Here is a 19,991-nt window from a genome sequence, read left to right as displayed (position 1 = left end):
GCGCTGGGAAGTGGGGCAGAGGCGCGGGCGGTGGCGAGAGCGGCGGGTTGGGCGGGCCGGGCTGGCAGCGAGCCGGGCGTGTCCAGGCCGGGGTGAGTGGTGGCCTCCGCGGGCCTCTTTCCTCGGAGGTGTGCGGCGGCGGGGCAGAGGGGTGGGCTCGGCTCGGATCTCTCCTTACTCCCGGCCCCGTCCGCCCGGGGCTCTCCGGGGCAGCTCCTGGGATCGGGCCCGGAGCTGCTGTAAGCGGCACAGCGGTGCCCTGAGCCCCACGCCCTGCTCGGCCCGCCCCGGGGAGCGCGGGGTCGGGGGGCTCGGCCGGGGGCCTCGGGGAGGGTCTGCGGGGGCGGCGAGCTGGGGCCGCCAGCCGGGCCGGGACAGTGATTCCACCTTCCCCAGTTGTCCTGTGGTCTCGGGCGGGTGTCCCAGGGCTGACTGGCTTCTCCTCGGGAAAGAAAGCGACAATCCTCGAGCTGGTTAACGCGACATGCCGAGCGTCAATAGCCGCCTGGGCATCGTTTCCCCCTGTTACGTGTGTGCCTCTCGTGGCTGCAAGCCAACAAGAAGTCCTCGGTCCAGGCTTTGTTGAGGGGTGTTTCCTGATGTGTCTTTTATCGTCTAAATGGCGGGAGGCCGGAGCGGGGGAGATTTGTCATCGAACTTTGATTTTGTTTGGTTTTGCCGCAGATCTGCATCATGGAAAAGCAAGTGCTTGAATCCACAGAGGAGCGGACGTTTCAGTACCAAGATTCTCTGCCATCCTTGCCAGTACCTCCTCTTGATGAATCTTTAAGTAAATACCTCGATGCAGGTAATGATTTAGTGTGGTAATGGTAGCGTGGCATGTGCTGTTTTAACCAGGCTGATCTGAAGATGTTTGCGAAGTGATTGTAGAGACAGCTTGTATCAGCTGGTGTAATTGGGGTGTGGGATACACACAAGCTTAGAGTGCCAAAGGTCTTTTTCAGGTTCAAACCCAGAACGTAATTGTCCAGAGCAACCTGAGTAGAAGTTTTCATTTTATTCCTCATTACCTTTCTTCAAGGGAATTGGGCATGTGGGAAGGTTGACTTTTTGGTTTGAGGGTGGATTTTTTGATTGTTTTTTCCAGCCGTATCAGCTGGTCTAATAAAAGATATTTCTCCATCAACAAATTTTGTTTTGCATAACTGCTTGTTTATGACTGTGTTTGGCCAGGATCTTTGTAAAAAACCAGTTGTTTCAAACTTTTCATACTTAACATTGGTGAGAAAGAAGAACATTTACTAAGTATACAGTAGTAGGAAAAGGCAGTGGTGAGCATTTATTGGATAATTTAATTTGAATAATTTCTTCCTTGAAATGTTGACTAGTCTAATGACAATCATGTAAAAGTTTTGAAAAATATGTGAATGCACTTGTGTCTAGCTTTGTTTACAAAGCAGAGATGGCTAGTTGGTTCTTTATTATCAGGTCTTCATATATTGGGATTGACAAAGATACATTATCTTGATACAGTATCTTGAGATTACTTTCTCATGTTTCTTCAATAATTTTCAGAATTCTGAGACATTGAGGTTTTTTCTGGAACATTTGCTTTGTGTCTTTACCATCTTACGTGTACTGGAGGAATACTAACAGAGTAAGACTTGGTATTCTCTCCTTAGCAGGAACAGACTACACCAAAACTTCCCTTTCCCAAAATAGAAATCCTGATGTTGACTCTAAGTTCCCATTTATTCTGAGTGTAGTGGAAGTGGCCCACTTCTTTAATGTTCATTACATCATTGCTTTTCGATGCAGAATGTTGAAATGGTGGGTTTAGAGCAAAAGAACTGTGTATGTATTAATGTCTGAAAAATACATTTTAATTTTGTTGTAGTAAAGTTGTGCTGTAACAGTAGTGAACCTGCGATGACAAAATTCCTGTTTAGTTTTGTTAGCTGAGCTGGCTCTCCAAGTTAATATACAACTCTCTCATGGAGTGATAAAGTCTTGACAGTGCTTTGTTTGCTCTTGTTTTCTGATTATGATCTGTGTTTTCATAAATAACTTATCACATGTCCTTTTATTTTCATGCTGAAGTTAGTTGCTACTTACTATTGCTTGTACATAAGTCATGCTATAACTTGAATCATTGTTGCTCTCCTTTAGGCTCACTGGCAGTAGGAGAAAAGTTAATCCAGTATTTGCTGTTCTGCCACAGTCTTCCCTTGTAGAAATCACTTAAAGCCAAAGTGTGCAGTGCACAGTTCTAGACACTAGCTGTGTGGTTCTCATTGCTTAAGCTTGTTATTTGTTTTAGTCTTTGAAGGTGAATGAAGGAACAGAGGTGCTTCTGAAGAACAATTCAAAACCTCCAAATGACTTTTGATAGAGGCTCTAAATCATTCCAGGGAAACTGTCTTTCATTGGAGGAGGACTCCAGGCACTTGTCTTTTTAAAGCCAGTCAACTGGAAAAGCTGTCTCAAAATGTGCCTTATTTAAGGCTTTACGAGTAGCTACCTCTTCTTAAATGAGTTAACCTTGTTTTGAAAGTAAGCCTTGAGAAGAGAAGGTGGCCATAGCCACGTTATTTAGCTTTCCAGTTCACCCCGGAGGTCAAGATTCATAAACTTGGACTCAACATGAGAGTATGAAAACCCAAAGTTCCAGCTTTCCAGAGGTTCCTTAACTATGCAACTGAAGGTGTCTTTCATGGGATACCTCTTGTTCATGGACAGAGCTGATGTCCTGTTCAGAAAGGAAGACAAGATCTGTGGGCTGGAGAAAGTGGCAAGAGAAGTTTGACTGAACTCTAGTGAGAAAGGGACTGAGTTCTGTTCCTTCCTAGTAGTGCTGCTTCTGCATCTCATTAAATAGTTTTTCAAAGGAAAGAGGCCCTGTAGTCATAGGGTGGGAAGAGTTCATCTGGACTAGATTCCTGTTCAGAGCTTTTCCAACTACAGCAGGTTGCTCTGGACTTGCTTAGCCAGGTTTTGTTTATCTGCAAGGATGGAAATTCCACAGCCCCTGTTATGTAACCTGCTCTGGTGTTTGATCACCCTCACTATTCAGAGGAGGAGGGAGACACAAAAAACCAAACCAAAAACTTCACATTTTCCTTGTCAGAAATTTCCCATATTCCAACTGTATTCCATTTTCTCTTATCCTGTTTCTCTGCATCTCTGAGAGGAGCTATGCTTTATCTTCACTATGCCTTTACATTTAGTTGAAGAGTGCTGCAAGGTCTTCCCTTTGCATTCTCTTCATAAGCTGAACAAACTCAGTTCTCAGACCCATCTCATCATGTTCCAACCTAAGGATTCTATGAATAGAGAGTAGAACCTAGTGATTTTTCTTTTTTTACATTTTCTACATGCATATTGCTCTGTAATGACTTTATAACTTGAAAAACAGAGGATAATCACTCTCTCTTTCAAATTGTATGTGTTAATAAGGTTACTTGCTGTGAAACCTGAGTGTTGGACTTCCCTCAGTCTGGGAAGGCTTTCAACTTCAGGTTTCCTGGGTGACAACTATAATCTGCTATATGGTATAGGTGAATGGCTCTCTCACTTACTATTTCTTTCTTCATCTGTCTTTGCAACTGGTGGTGTGCAATTCAGGCTGCCTCTAGATGAGGTCTAGATGTGTTAAGTCACTGCGAGTGTTCGTAGCTGGTCATGTGTGGTGAAGATGTAAGGGGAATGCTGGTACCTTTCCAATCATGATGGTCTTACAGTAGAACTTAAAGAGGTCCCAATGCAATTTAAACACAGTCACTGTATGCTAATATTTGACAATGGGATGTTCTGTCTTGCTGCCTAAGGTTGTCAGCATATGTTTAAAACTACATTTGTTGATGATATTTGGCCCTCTCCATGTCTGTCCTATGGAATAGGAAAAATATCACTAGGATTTGCATTATACTGTTGTGGAGTACCCTAAGGAGGCCAGGATGCACCCGAAAATGGATCCTTATCTTTCACGTCAGGACAGGTAATGCAAAATGCTGAAATGTGTTATATAATTAGGATAAAAATTGAATTATTTGGAAGAGGAGTTGGAGGAGGACTTAATCTTGGAGGAGGACTTAATCTTGGAGGAGGACTTAATCTTGGAGGAAGAGGATCAGCACTGAGTAGATTACACATGAAAAAACTACATGAGTCATGTTGGGATGTGCCCGTGAGTGCTGAGGGAGCTGACCTTTGTCATTGAAAGGCCACTTCTGATAATCTTTGAAAGTCATGGTGATTGGTGAAGGTTCCTGAAAAATGGAAGAAACCAGATGTTACTGCTGTCTTCAGGAAGGACAAGAAGGAAGATTTGGGTCACAACAGAATAATCAATTGTGCTTTAATCCCTTGCAATCTGTGGCAAATAATCATGGATACTATTTCTGATCATATGAAGGACAAGAAGGTGGCTGGGAGTGGGCATCACTGGCTTGTAAAGAGGAAATTGTACTTGACCAACTTGATAGCTTTTTATGGTGAGGTGACCGTCTCGCTGGATGAAGGAAGAAGAGTGGATATTGTTTATATTGATCTTAGCAAGGCTTTTGGCACATCAAAAGCTTTTTAAAAAAATTCCTCATAGATGAACTAAAAAAACACGAACTAGGTAGTGGACAGTCAGTTGGGCTGAACACTGTCTCAGCTGCTGGGCTCAAAGGTTTGTGATCAGCAGTGCATATTCCAATGTAGGCCAGTCTCTGATGATGTACCCCAGGGGTCCAGTAATTTTTAATATGTTCATTAATGACCCGTGTTAATTAGTGTCCCGTGCATGATGGGACAGAGTGCACTCTGCGTTTGGAGAAGATACAAAGCTGGAAGGAGTGGCTGATATGATGGTTGTACTGCCGTCCGAGGGACCTTGACAGGTTGGAGGAACAGGCTGACAGGAGCCTCATGACACTCAACAAATGGGGAAATGCCAAGTCATTCACCCAAGGGGGTGACGCACCAGCACAAACTGGAACCCGGTACATGGAAAGCAGCTTTGCAGAAAAGCCCCTGGGATCCTGGTAGGCCTAAAGATGAACATGAGCCAGCATGTGGCCTTGCAGCAAGGCATGCCAGTAGTCTTCAGGGCTCTATTAGGAAGAGCATTACCAACAGGCACAGAGAGGTGATCCCTCTGTTTGGTGCTGGGGAGGACACATCTGGAGTTCTATGTCCATTTCTGGATTCCCCGGTACAAGCAAGATATGGGTGCACTAAAAGGAGCCCAGAGAGGGGCCATGAGGGTGATTAAAGTCTTGGATTATCTGACGTATAAGAAGAGACTGAGAAAGCTGGGGTTGTTCAGATCTTTGTAATATGCATGATTACTTGTGGAGGAGTAAAGAAAGAGGAGCCAAACATCATAGTAAGAGATGATGGGCACAAACTGAAATGTAAAAGATTCCTTTTAAACATAAGAAAACTCTTTTTATTGCAAGAGTGGTCAAGCAGTGGAACAGGTTGCTACTAGGGCAGTTGTAGAGTCTCTGTCCTTGGAGATATTTGAACCCAGCACAGCCCTGAGCAACCTGCTGTAGCTGACCCTGCTGAGATGAAGTGTTTGACTAGATGAACAGAAGATACATTATACACCAGGTGAGTATAAGAAAAAAATGAGGTGTGCCTGTATGGAAGCTGACATCAGCAGTGCCTGTTACTGATTTCATGGTAAAAAGGCTTTAAAGTGGGTTTAGATTAAAATAATGACTAGTTTTGCAGATGTTTATGGAGAACTTTGACCTATGTGGCACACGATCTGAGAGAAATCCAAAAGGATTTAAAAATAAAAAAACTGGCTAGCAGTAACTGCATTTGATATCATTCAAAGGTGGGCATAACCCAGGGACAGTGAATGAGAATTAAGTTGCAAGGGCAAGTTGCTTGTAGACCATGGACTTGAAAATAAAGGCAAGCAGCTTATAGTTGGTGAAGGGTGGCAGACATGTGTGGCATAATGTGTTAATTTACAAAATTCCTACAAATTTAATTACTTGGTGAGTTCTGTCACAGATGATGAGGTTGCAGAATTCTGTAGTATTTCCAGCTTATAAATATATTTGATTTAGTTATCTGTTAGGTATTTCAGATTTTCAGCAATTGCTTTCATGTGCTAGCTTCTGTATTTATTTAAAAGTATATATTTATGTTTTATTAGAACGCGTTGATTTATTTAAATATTTTTAAAAGATGTTCTCCCTTCAAGTACTTGTTTTAGAAAAATAAATTTTCATCCGCTCCCTTGCCTGTGGATATCTGAATCTTGGAATAAATCTCAGGATACAGTTGTCTTTAAAATAAAACTGTTTTCTTTTTGCAGTGAAACCATTTCTAAATCAAGAGGAATATCAAAGAACTGAGGATATAGTTAAAAAATTTGAAAATGGCATTGGGAAAGAGTTGCATCAGAAATTACTGGAAAGAGCTAAAATGAGAAGGAATTGGGTATGTGTTTAGATATATAAGAAATCTTAATTCAACTTATGGAAAGTTGGTTATTCAGGATATAATTCAAAGAGTCATTTCACTTTTTAAAATCTTAGGATCTTCCTTGTATCTGCCACTTGGCCTGTGGATATGAAAGCATTTATTTTCACATGTAACTTGGTTTTTTTCAAAGCTGAGTAGCTAAGAGAGCTCACCAGCTGAAATTATAGTTACTTACCAGCTTTTGAATGCTTTGTCTATCAATCTCTCCTTCTACAACATCTGTCCCTGCTCTCTCCACCTTAGCAAAAAAAAAAAAAAAAGGCAAACAAAAAACAAAAGAGAAGCCCAACAAAACAAAAACCGGGAATCTAGAGTTTGGTCTCTCTCTTTCACTTCCCAGAAGGAGGCTATGTGGTAGCATTTTAAAGTTATGTTTCAACAGAGAAAGGAATATGAGGAAGGTCACTACCAAGTGGAATTCATGAGAACTTTGTAAATCTTAACATGACACATTCCAGAGTGGGGATTTTCAGATGATGACGAAAGCTATACATTATAAACTCTGTCTCAGATCCCCTCTCAACACAAGTCTACTTTCCTTCCATTCTCCATGGAGTAATCTCTCTGATCTTTGCAGCAGCCACAGCTGACATCTGCAAGACTTTAAGATGATGAATATCAGGGAAGAAATGTTCATGATAATTTACAGTTTAGTATTCTTAAACGGTATTGAATTTTATTTCAAACTTGAAAATAGAAGAGCTAAATGTGTTGTTACCTTCAGCAGTTAGTTTTGAACCACTGTCCTGCCTTGTGTTATATAGGAACTAGTATTCGAAGTATTAAAAAAAAAAAGGAAAAAGTGCAGGCAATTGAACACTTAGGTGATTATTAAAGAATTAATGACTAAAAATTAATTAGTTCTGATGCTAAACATTTTTCATTTCAGCTGGAGGACTGGTGGCTGAATGTGGCTTATCTTGATCTTCGCATCTCAACACAAATACACTGTAATATGGGAGGCCCTGGTCCCTATATTGAACACTGCTGGCCACCAAAAGAGGGCACTCAGATAGAAAGAGCATGTATAAATATATGGCACACCCTGAAATACTGGGATCTGTTACGAGCGTAAGACTTCAAGAAAAAATAATTAATCCTAAATATTAATGATCTATGTATCCTTTAGTTGCAAATATATCTTTATGTTCATTGACATGCATTCTTTGCAGTAAAAGACAGGTTTGTCTAACCTTCATTTAGTTCCATCATTATAATTTCTCATATTTAATTTTGGTGTATTTGTTACTACAGAGAGAAGGTGACCATAGAGAGATCTGGGAATACTGTTCTGGACATGAACCAATTTCGAATGCTCTTCTGCACTTGCAAAATTCCTGGAGTTACCAGAGACTCGATCGGCACTTATTTTAAAACTGGTAAACAAATGAAAATTGGGGGTTAATATAAGCAAATGATTTTTATTAATGGGCCAATGGAGTGCTCACTTTAACCATAAAATACTTGCTTCCTCAAGCACTAGGTCAGATACTAGTTGTTGAGTGCTTATATAAGAAAGCAAAGAAGAAATCTCACTACAGGTGCCCTTTTTGGTCCAATATTTAGTCCTTACTAAATAAGAGTAAAAAAAAGCTCTACTTCAAATTGTATATTACCAGTCTGATACCTATAATAAGTGTGCCAGCATTAAGAATTGAAAAAAGACAAATTCTGTGTGTTATAACTGTGTGTGGATTCCATGTATTATATGGACAGAATTTTAACATCATTAATAATTACATGTTTTTGCACATTTGATAAGGTGTTTCTCAAGTGTATTCCCATATATTCTGTTGGGATAATTCTTGCTTATTTTTTATCATTGTGCTCTTTCTTGGCTTGGTCAGCTGCTTCTATTATCAGTCTTGAAAGTACTTCATAGAGCTCCATAAAGGCATTCTCTTAAGCTCCTGACAGTTTTCTAGGGTTCAGGATCGAGAGCTGAAGTGTAATGATCTTATTCATCCTCCATTACCAAATACTGTAGCATTAGTAATCAGCAAACTGAAATGGTAACAGCCCTTCCACACACATTCTGATGCATACAGGGTTGTTCAGCATTGTCGCTCTAGATATCATGGACTCAGGAATTCAAGAAGAAGTTGTTGCCTTGCTCCATAGAAAATATCGAAATAAATCCCCATACCACATGAGATGATGGGAAAATGCAAAGTTGAAGTCAGTTTTCAAGGGGGTTTTTTTTGGCTTTTTTTTTTCAGCATTACAGTTGAAGAGTCAATTCAAGTACTAAAACTTAGAAGAAACATTCAAATGGTGGGAAGTCAGTGTTCTGTTATGATCACACTTAATAAACAAAGGTGGAGAGGCAATTTATGTAATTCCTCTCCCTATTCTGCCTTAAAATATTGCAAGAACATCCTTAAACAACAATCTTGCTTATGTAATTTTTCATGTCATACACAGCAAGTGATATCCATTTCCATGTAGATTGTCTGCCTCCAGGTGAAATATTTGGTCCAGTTAGTTGTCTTGTTTCTCTGTGATTCATGGAGAAATACGAATACCTCCAGAGAAGGATTTGGGCCATTGAAATACACAAGTATGTAAGATAGGTACTGTCTAAGGTAGAAGGAATTGCCATCTGGAAAGGGGTCTGTTTTTCTCCATTGGCCATAGGGGGAACTGACATGGTCTAAACACTTTAAGTAGTATTTAGATTGCACAGTAGAGCAGAGCACCTAAAACTTGTCAGGTAATGTCAGCTTGGAGTTAAAAACTGTACTAAAAGCCAAGGGAGCTGTTTGGTTCAGCCTGTAGCAGACATCTCCATGAGAACAGGTGAAGAGCTCATTAAATGTTATTGAGTGTGTTGGGTAGATCTTGACCACTGTATGACACTGTAATGACGTATCAGACACGTAATTCTAGGTATGGTAACTTCCAAACTTAATTCTGCCGTTTCCTGTAGACAGCTAAGGTTAGGAGAATGCTACCTAAAGTAATTGAATTGGATGTCATCTCTTCTGATTTTTCCTATGTTACAAATTAATTTCATGATCTATGAAGATGAGGTCTAAATGAATGATAGATTCCTCACTCTAGAATGTCTTTAACCAGGTATATGTTAAATTGTGTTATTTGATTTAGAAAGTAGGACCGTAAAGGTAGATATAACAGCCGTATAGATAAGGTTAGGATTTCTTTGGATGCTCATTCAGTTCCATACTTGTGGGTAAAGTATACATTTCTTCTTTTTCCCAGAGTAGAGTACTTGGCTAGTTTGAGAAAAATACAACAATGTTTCTTGGAATTTTAGCACCTAGGTCGTGTCTTCTCCAGCTTTAGTCTAATTTCCAGGTAGATGGGTTTGGTAGGGCAATGCTGGATAAATATACCTGGCCTGGAGCGGGCCAGTACCATCTGTGTTTATGTATAGTGACCACATTGGTGTGTCAGTGCTCCCTTCTTACAGATATGCCTGTGCTGGTCAGGTGTGATTGACATGGCAGTGCATCACGAGGTGCATAACCAAAACTAGCAGCAGACTTGTTCAACAAACAACAGTCATACAAGTGAGAAATATTGCTAGATCAACTTTTCAGCAGGGAACACTCATTTCAGCAGAGGAGGTTCCTGCAAGATAGCCAAATAAATGACACTTACTACTAGGTAATGGCAATGACTTGAAGTAGTTTATAACAGTGAAAGTTATGTATGACTTCTTTTGGTTTTTAAAATGTCATCAAATTTGCAGGAAGATCATGCAGTTGGACTTAAAAAGTTACTTTTTTTAATCTTTCCTGTTTTTAACTGTATGAAGTCTGCCACATTTTGAACAGAAAAGGGTTTGTAGGACTTGCTGAGTTTTTCCTGTATCTGTCACTCACTTTATCCCCAAGGTTGGATTTTTATTTATTCTTATTTTTCATTTCAGAGGCTGAAGGTGAATGCCCATCTCACTTAATAGTTCTGTGTCGAGGTCGAGTGTTTGCATTTGATGCTATGCATGAAGGCAGTATGGTGACTCCTCCAGAGATATTCAGGTTTTCAAAATACCTTGTCTTCAATGAGCTGTCCTATTTAAGCTACATACCAAGGAGGCTTTCTTTTTCTGTGTCCAGAGAATTAGGTTTGAGAGAGGCTGCAGCTTCTCCTCTAGCTGAAAGTTCAAATTGGACTAAATTCTTGTTTATTGAATTGCAGCTCCTTTCTGTAGAACATAATTATTATGTACTGCTGTACTACACCCATACAGCATCATCCAAAAGGCTGAAAGAAGATACTTTAGTAGAAAATATCCATTATATATGAAGCTTCTTTACATGGAAATATTAGGATTATAAGTATCATCATTCCTTTCAGGAATGATCCGCATAGATAATTGTCTCATTGCTACTTAATCATTATCAAAGATGAAACACCACTGTCATGTTGATTTAAATCTAATACACTTGTGGTCACTCTCTAGAGTAGAGAGGCTGGAATGTCTGTTGGTGAGAGCAGCAGAGTCCAAACTTGTAGCATGCACTGATTGGCTTCCCGCAGCTACAGGGCAGTACAGCAGCATTTCACTTGCAGTTCTTTTCTTTGCCCCAGGCCTGTAACAACCAGCCATGTTTGTGGCTCTTCATGTTCCTGAGCTGCTGCAAAGGAACAGAGAGAAAGAATTTGGTTCTTCAAATACTAAATTTCAACAGTAGCGTAACAGGCAACGTTTAAAGCTTTTCGGTGCTGTATCTCCTATGTCCCAGTAGCATGTTCAGGTGCTGGCTTTTGAATTGTCAGTGCAGTTGTGGCCACAAAGTTTCCCACTGTTGGTCTAACTCTGATTTCACGTGCAGAAGTAGTTGCAGCATAAGTCTCTTGTGATCAATTTGGGATCTATATGCATGTACTTACTAAGAAAGGGTTGTTAATCTTATCTAAGAATAACTTACTGCAATTGTCAAAGTGCTGCTTATAGAGCCCAACAGATGGCTTGTAATTAAAACTGGCAAAAAGTGTACAGCCAAATTCCTCAGGCAAGACAAAAATTAGTTAAACAAAATCACTTTTTAAAAAAGTCTGGTACTTTAATATGTAATATTTTAATGTACATATTTCTAGTTATTGTAGCTGTACCTGTTGAGCAAGTAACAAATAAATGAACACCTGGAATACAGACAAAACCCCCAGTAGCATTAACTACTGTCTCTAGGAAGACCAGGTTGGGTTGGGTTGGGTTTGGTGGGGTTTTTTTTTGGGTTTTCTTTTGTAACCTCATAATGGGTGTCTTACATTTTTGATAACTATGTAACTAATGATCAGTAGTGAAGTTTAATGGGCAAGAGTGCCAGAACAAAACACAAACCAGGATTGAGTGCCTGTAGTTTGTGGAGTTTTTTTAACACTAGAACAGCATGTGAAAAACTGAATTTGCAAACTTAAAATTACCTCTCTGCTAATAGTTCTTCTAAAGGAAAATGCAAGGAAAAGGTAGGAGGAGAATTACTCTCATGTAATTCAGACTCTACATTTAGGATATACTAAAGCTAGTGTTCTGCTTTAAATTTCAGGGTTTATCTTGAGTGGAATGTTTGTCCTGTATCTGATTCATTGCTATAAATCTGCAAAGCCTGCAGTATTTCAGACGTCTGCACTCCACGAAGTCTGATCTACACTGTTGAAGTCTTAAGTCTAGTTTTAAATGAAGTGCATAATAATGCTTTAGGATCATGATTGTTTATATATAAGTTTGTACTGGGCTCGTAGCTGCAGTTTGAATTAACCATTAGTGTCTAAAAACAGAGCAGTTCTTCAGTTGTCCTTAGAGTTTGAGGGAAATGATTCATGCTTCCTGAAAATTCACATTGGCTTGTGAACGTGGAACCAAAACTCCAACTTTGCAAAAAAAAAAGGGAGGAAAAAAGGTGACTTTTGTTTTCTCTCTATCTGTTCTTTGTTAACTTCAGTTTTTGAAATCTTCTTACAGGCAACTTACATATATTCAGAAAAGATGCCATAGTGAGCCAGATGGACCAGGACTGGCAGCCTTAACAAGCAATGAAAGGACAAAATGGGCAGAGGTAGGAATACTTCAATAGTTGGTTCATGAGGTATCAGGAAAAAGCCTTGTGATCACTGGAAATGCATTATTTGACTTAGCTTTGTCTTTTTATGCTTTCTAGTTACGGGAATATTTGATTGATCTTGATCCAAAGAACTTAACTCTTCTGGAAAAAATTCAGAGAAGTTTGTTTGTGGTCTGCCTTGATGATTCTAGTCCCCATGCAACTCCTGAGGACTATACTGAGGTAGATAAGGATTTTTGATAATTTATAACTGGTCATCTTCTCATAAAAATTTCTTCTGCATATATACAGTAGATTTTTGCTCTTTCATAACAGAAAATGAAGCAGATAAATATGCAAATAATACTTCTTTTTGATCCATAGGAAAACTTAATAGTTTGAATTCTTAGGACATTAGAAGGGGGAATGGCTGAAATCTACCTTCATAACCTTTTAACCGTCTGTCCTTCAGGGTTTTCAGAAACATAGTCATCAACTTTTTATCACACTTCTAATTAAAACTTGGGCTTATAATCATATTTCACTTGAACTGGATGAAAATGTCTTATCTATCAGGGAGATCTCACCCTCTTAATGTAGACTAAGTTTAACTGACAGAGGTTGGCAGTGTACTCAGTGTTTTTTAAAACTCACAGCATGTAACCTTTGCTTTAGCTTACAAGGCTGGGACTAACAGGTGATCCGACTGTACGCTGGGGAGATAAATCCTACAATAGCATATTCTTTTCCAATGGAACCTGCAGCGCGTTCTGTGATGTAAGTTGAAATTTTTTCCATCTTATAAACTCTTTGAGTATTTGTTTACTGAATTTCCCCTTTCAGAGTATTATTTTAAATGCTTAATGTGTTCCTCTCTAGTATAGCCTTGTTTACCAGGCACCTTGTCTGACGACTTTCCAAAAGCAGTCTGCTTTCTCAGTGTTTGATGTTATACCATACTTGAATTACGAACATGAGATCTGAAATAATTTCTTAGAGTATTTAATGAGGGAGTTCCAAAATAAAAAAAAACAGTGCACAAGAAGGCTTAAAATTAACTCTTCGTTTGATGCATCTATTTGAACAGCTGTGTTTTTTAAACTCCTGTTTTTTTGGACTCATTATTGCATGACCAGAAGGGCTTACATCTTGCCTGAAATCTGCCTTTCCACAGCAGCAGTACATTGTGCCTCCCTGTCCAGCTGCAGAGCAGTCAAAACAGTGGGTGGACTTAAAGCAGTTTTCTGTTTATTGTAGAACTAGAAAAACAAGTCCAACACTGTGCAGTAAAGCTGTTGATCTGCAGGTAAAAGAGTGGGATAGGTAAAAAAGCAATTTGATCATCTTGCAGTTATGCAAATAATGTGATATCTTGTCTTCTCTGATTTTAGCATTCTCCTTTTGATGCCATGGCTTTAATTACCGTGTTATCTTATGCCGAAAAGAAGATTATTGAAAATGAGGGAAAATGGAAGGTATCTATCCTTTATAAACTTTCAGGTTTATAGTTAACATGTATTTTCTTATGGATAATATATTCTGTTTTCCCTTTTTTCTTTCTGTCTTCATCTTCCCAGGGATCAGATAATGTGAGGGATATTCCATGGCCAGAGGAACTTGTATTCACAGTGGATCCAAAAATTATAAATGAAATTGGACGTACTAAAGAACTGTACTACAAGCAGGTGGAATTTCTTGATGCTTCTATTAGTTGGTTTTTTTCATTCTATTTACATGTTTTTAGTTGGTCTTTCTCCATGCTGGAAAAGAGGAATAAATATGTTATTGATGAATTGGGGGACTTAACAGGTGGTTAAATTTGTTGCATTGTTGGTTTATGTGACTGTCTTTTGAAGTGGATCAAGTTGTGATATTTCTTGACTTCTGTGGGTTTTCTTCCTTTGGTATGACAGGTATCTGACTTGCAGCTGGTGTCTTATGCTTTCACATCCTTTGGCAAAGCATTGCTTAGGAAGAAGAAACTTCATCCTGATACATTTGTGCAGCTTGCCCTTCAGCTTGCTTATTACAAATGCCACAGACGGTAAGAAAACATCAGATTAGGAATAAAAAAACCTAGTTTCTTGAGTAAAGAGGTGCAGTGGCTTTGCAATGTTAGTGTGTTATTTGCTATGGTGACGTAAGAATGAAGAACTAAGGGTTTTTTGCAGTAACAGTTGCATAAGACCATACTCGCTTTAGAATTTTGCCCTTGTGACCATAGGGATAACGTGTGTATGTATTGTGGAATGGATGGCAGAACACAGTCCACAAAAAGATGAATTTTAGCTGTACAGGGGAAATATTTGGGCAAACACCAAATGCTTAATGGGTCAGGATTCTCTACTGTCGAATAGTTGGTCAAATAGAGAAGAAAGCTTTATCTGTAGCAAGTGACAGCTATCAGTAAAATGTTTAGTCTTCCAAGCCTGTAAAAGGCCTCACAAACCTCAGTGTCTCGCTGTCTTTAGCAGCATTGGATGTTAAGGTTTGAGCAGAATCATAGAGATAGAGAGCCTCCAAATGCCTGCCTCTACATTTTTGGATGTGGCATTTTATTTTGTATTATTGATCAGAGGCATCATTCTTCCTGGTATTGGTGTTCCCAAATTTCTATTTTCTGACTAGCACCTATTATGGCTTGTATAAGTCATTACTGACCTGGTGAGTATTGCGTGCTTCAGAAGGAAAGTTTCATCATAGGAGTGTGATGCTTAGTCACTGGTGATGTGATCACATTGTAACAAAGGCTGGTAGATCTCTGTTTACTGAACATTAGGATAAATTGTCTGACTGCAGTAGCCTGTTTGGTCTGTTGTAAACACACAAGTATGTTTCACGGAAGTTGTATTTTAAATGGCAGACTGTCACAGAGCTGGACATGTTCCAGGTAAAAGCTGGATGACTGTCAGTATGCAGCAGATAATCTTTTGAGCCTTTTCCCTCTAAATACATTGAGACACATGGCTTATTTTAAATGTGTCACCTAATTTTTGAGGGTTTGGGTGGTGTAGATGATTTCTTCAATGGAAACATACGGTGAAACTGAAGTTTGGGTAATTTCAGCCTGTTTTGCTAGAGCCTGGTAGATCTGTAGTCTGCAGAAAATAGCCATGAAAACACAGTCTTTTCAAGGTATGATTATAGTACTGGCACTTTTTTCAGTCATCTGTCTCATAAGAGTGCATAGAGTTCCTTTGGGGCTCTTTTTTGGACACATAACTTAAAGAAAATTAGTGGGTTTCTGGTACTTGTAACTGAGCTAAATGTGTAAGATCTTTGGCAGGACTTTTTGAGTCCTTGAGAGAGCAGATAGTTTTGTTAAGGTAATGAGATACTCTTCCCTAATTTTTGTTCTTAGTCCGGGCTGCTGTTACGAAACTGCCATGACCAGGCGTTTCTATCATGGCCGCACAGAGACCATAAGACCATGTACTATGGAAGCAGTGGAATGGTGCAAGTCCATGCTGGATCCTTCTGACAGTGTAAATACTGAAATCCTGCTTTAATCATCATGTGTTTAGAAGGCCTGTCATTTGAACTGCTTAAAACTTGTTCGTGTGTTGTCTCATTGATGGGAGTTGGCATCTTTCCAGTGAGACAGATTTCAAATGTTGAGTTACTTTAACTCTAGTTCTGGTCATTGTGACTGAGGTGTGCTGTCATGTATGGGCTTGTTTGTTTTTCTATCCTATTTGACTTTTGGTTTCAAGAATGTAACTGTCTTGAGTTACATTCACATTGATATTTTTTCACACCTCAAAAAGTTACTGGGTTGGATCTGAAGTATTCTACTGTGGTTATGTTTTTTTATTTTCCAATATTTTCCTGAAATCAGGAAATGTTTATCTAATATTTGCATCAGAGAGCAAGACTGAAATCTGTTTGTGTCCTAGTGGCAACAGGGATGTATTCCAGAGTGTCTCTGAATAGCTGAACCAGAGACCTTTTCTTTTCCCAGCAACTGCCCTCTGGTGCTTGGCTGGCAAAGCATGTCATGCATTTCTTTCCCAGTGAGAGCTGTACTAAAGCTCTTTTTGTTCTCCTCCCTGCACATTTCTCAGAGCCTGAGAAATTAAGCAAGGAGAAGATTTTTGAGACAAAGGGCTATGTGTCTTTAGAAAATTCAAAGGCTGTATATTATTAATGCATCTGAAAAACATACAGGAATATGGCTGTCAGAAAGTATGTGTGATTGATAATTCTAACCTTCAAGAGCACTTTTTCCTGGTCTTCCCTGGCTTCTTTTGGCATGTGCTGCAGCTTTAAAACTCAGTTTTCTTTCCAAATCTGCTTTCCTGTTATTTCCCTGCTCTTCATTTACCTTCTAACCATTTATCAGGCTTCCAGCACTAATTGTAGCCTTTTTCTCTTTGCAATATTAAGTAGCATCTCCAAATATCACCCTGTTGTTTTTTTTAATGCTGAACTCCTGGGGCTTAAAAACTGTGTTCAGTAGTATTGAAATTAACATGCTTAAAAGTCTACCTTTAGGTACTTTTTAGTACCTTAAAGTTTTATACTTTGGAAAAAACACTTTTATCTCAAATTTTCTTTTGCTCCTTTTGAGCTTAGTAGCTTGATTTTTATTCAAATTGAGTGGCTGCTGCTCTTATTTCACATTCTGTGTTGCAGCCTCTCATGTAATGAATAAAAGGACAGAGAGTGCTTCTTAAGTAAAGAACTAGCAAGATCTAAGATCTTGGAAGTCAAGATCTTGAGTGTCCAGAACTGTTTCTCCTTTATAAAAAACATGCTATTTGTATTCTCTCTGATTCTAACACGTAAGTTTCAATATAAAACTGAAAAAAAATAACGTTGGGGAGAACTGGCAATTAGCAGAGAAAATTTGGGAACGCATTTGGCATCTGTATATATTAGTTAGAGTCTTGTTTTGGTTTCCGCTTTTGTGTTTTTCATTTTTTTGTTTCCTTTTTTTGTCATGAAAAGTAATAGAATACAATATTTCTGTTGGAAGGGGCCTACAATGATCATGTAGTCCAACTGCTTTGTCTGATTCAAGGCATGATGATCATGTAAGTGCAACCACACCTGGTAAAAGCTAGTGTCCTTCTGACTAAAGAGCATTATAGAAAATTTTGGGATTTGATTACTCTAGTTCACAGTGGTTACTTTTCATTGTTTCAGATTTTTGGGAAAGGAGCATGAGGTTTAGAATATTGTTCAGTGCACAGGTGATCTGAGTAACAGAACAGAGATACAGGAAACAAATGAGCACATTCCTCTGAAAAAGGAATTTGGATTTAGGAGAAGGAGTTTGAGAGAGCTTCTAATGTACCTTTAAAGTTCCTCCATTTTCTTCTATCTAAAATTGTTAGAAACTGTGAAAGGGAAAACTTGCTGATCTGTGATTCTAATTTGTTACTCATTTGCATTTTTTTTCTTTTTTCTTAATTTTTGTTCTCTCTCCCCCTACTTCACACAGACTTATCAACGACTACAACTGATGCATAAGGCATTTGCAAAGCACAATAAAATGAGGAAAGAATGTGAGAATGGAAGAGGTATTCTGGCATCAAAGTTTTTTTTTGGTTTTTTTCTTGTGGTGAAAAGGGAATATTGTTGTATGCTAATACATTCTCTCTGTCTTATTTTCCACCTGAATAAAAACTATCCCTTAACATTTTACACTTTAATTTTGAGGAGAAGAACTAAAATCTAGTCCTTGGGCCTTTCCTTGTGCCCTAAAGATATGTTCACTTTGAAAGTTTTTCTGCCTAACTAAACATTATTTTGGAATACCTTCCAGTCAAATATATGCCTGTCTGGAAAATGAAAAATGTGCTCTTCTAAGGCAGAGGAGAGATTTGGGTGAGGTTCTAACCCATCTATGATAGTGCAGTACATTATTTTATGAATGAGTATCTGGGAAATAATCACCTGATGAACTTCATACTCTCTCCGTTCTACATGGTGTGTTCTCTAGGCAGTTCTGGCCCTGAAAGCCTTTTTGCCTTGTTCACATAATTGCTAGTGGGCCACTTTCCCTCCTTGGCTGAAGTGGGAGTTTTCTTGTGTTTTGTTTTCCACAGGAACTGTGCTGGGTTTCTGTTGCTTAGATAATTTGCTTTTGTGCTCGATGCTGCAAGCTGAAAGTGATGACGGCCTCTTAGATCAAACATGTGGGAAATGTTTTTGGATGCTACAATACTACTTTGTTAGCAGACTGTGTTGTTTATCTGTCCTTCAGCTGTTACTTGAGCTCCTAGCTATGCAGACGAGAAGAAGCGGAAAAACAGGAAATGCTGCTGTTAATGATTTTGTATTTGCATTTAATTGACAGGCTTTGATCGTCATCTTCTGGGTCTCCTGCTCATAGCACAGGAGCAAGGACTGCCAGTGCCAGAACTGTATGGGGATAAGGCCTTCACAGCTAGGTAATTCATATTCTTGTCCTGTGGGGAGTTGTATCCCTTCATGCCAAGGCCTTTGTCGCATGGGCCTTATATGTGCTGATTTCTTAATCTCTAGGACAAAATAACTGTTTTATTAAACTCACTTTGTTTTAAATTACCTTTAAAAGTGCTGCTTTTGTTTTGTGTTGTTTTACAGTGGAGGAGGTGGGAATTTTGTCCTTTCAACTAGTCTGACTGGCTACACTAGGTTTAGTGGATCTGCACTCCCTATGGTACAACATGGCTATGGCTTTTTTTATTCAATCAGAGATGACAGGTAAGGTTACAATTTCATTTTAGGTATGGCTCTGCCTTTACCACAGAGGGAGAGGCAGCTAACAATTAGAATGAGGAAAGGAAAGGACAGAAGAAATATGGCTGAACATGTCAGGAGAGGTTGAGAAGTGAGGTACACGAAATAGAGGCACTGATGTTCTGGGAAAGCATATGTGTGAGGCAGGATGAATGGTTGAGGTGAAGTGAGCACCAAGATACTGACAATGAGCAGAAAGTAAAGGGTGGGGAAGGTGAAAGAAAGGAGTAACAAAAAAAGTTAACTTACTTTAAAATAGGCTGTCATTTTAGAGATCATTTGTAACATCCAAAGGTGTTTTTTGAAGTTTTTTAACTGAGCTAGAGCAGATAAAAGTACAGATGAGCACACTGCCCATCGTTCATGGAATGACACACACAACTCAAACCAGACCTTTTTTGAGTAACAGTGAGAGGCTAAAACATTTGGTTTCACTTCTGAAGTCATAAGATTTGAAAAGATTCAACTTTGGCTTATTGTTCTTACGGGCAAAAATTACTGCTTTTTTATGAAATCTAAAAATACTTCAACTAGAATGTGTAGAGATAAGTTGCTGGTTTATGACTTAGGTGTAATTCAAATGACTTCTTACTAAAGCTAAATATAGATTGCATGCACATTTGAATCAGTTTGAGTATACAAACCATTTATACTTTGATCTGTGGCTCTCTTAAAATAATTGGAACTAGATAAAGATTTACCTTTCATTAGGTAAATAGAAAAAAAAGTACTTAAAACCTTAAACTAGTTGCAGAAGAAGAATTATAATTTACAGCATTTTCAAATATAAGCAGA

The 19,991-nt window shown here is 38.9% G+C and overlaps 1 protein-coding gene across 5 annotated transcripts in view; it reads left to right on the top strand.

Annotated features, from left to right (window-relative positions):
- The window catches only part of CROT (carnitine O-octanoyltransferase), a 32,244-nt gene that overhangs the window by 11,085 nt on the left and 1,168 nt on the right, over window positions 1-19,991 (top strand). Inside the window, exons 1-16 of one of the 5 annotated variants that reach the window (XM_032695917.1) lie at window positions 6-92; window positions 685-808; window positions 6,287-6,411; window positions 7,346-7,527; window positions 7,711-7,835; window positions 10,352-10,460; window positions 12,389-12,482; window positions 12,585-12,710; window positions 13,143-13,244; window positions 13,859-13,942; window positions 14,045-14,152; window positions 14,381-14,511; window positions 15,829-15,952; window positions 17,914-17,992; window positions 18,772-18,865; window positions 19,041-19,160. In XM_032695917.1, the coding sequence (XP_032551808.1) occupies window positions 694-808; window positions 6,287-6,411; window positions 7,346-7,527; window positions 7,711-7,835; window positions 10,352-10,460; window positions 12,389-12,482; window positions 12,585-12,710; window positions 13,143-13,244; window positions 13,859-13,942; window positions 14,045-14,152; window positions 14,381-14,511; window positions 15,829-15,952; window positions 17,914-17,992; window positions 18,772-18,865; window positions 19,041-19,160 (1,718 nt within the window). In that variant the 5' untranslated portion in view covers window positions 6-92; window positions 685-693. The other 4 variants (XM_032695928.1, XM_032695935.1, XM_032695906.1 and 1 more) reach the window with 4 other exon arrangements.

This window comes from Chiroxiphia lanceolata, chromosome 1, assembly GCF_009829145.1.
Source record: "Chiroxiphia lanceolata isolate bChiLan1 chromosome 1, bChiLan1.pri, whole genome shotgun sequence".
Taxonomy (NCBI): Eukaryota; Metazoa; Chordata; class Aves; order Passeriformes; family Pipridae; genus Chiroxiphia; species Chiroxiphia lanceolata.
The sequence above is the reverse complement of the archived record's forward strand: the minus strand, read 5'-3'. Positions and strand labels throughout refer to the sequence as shown.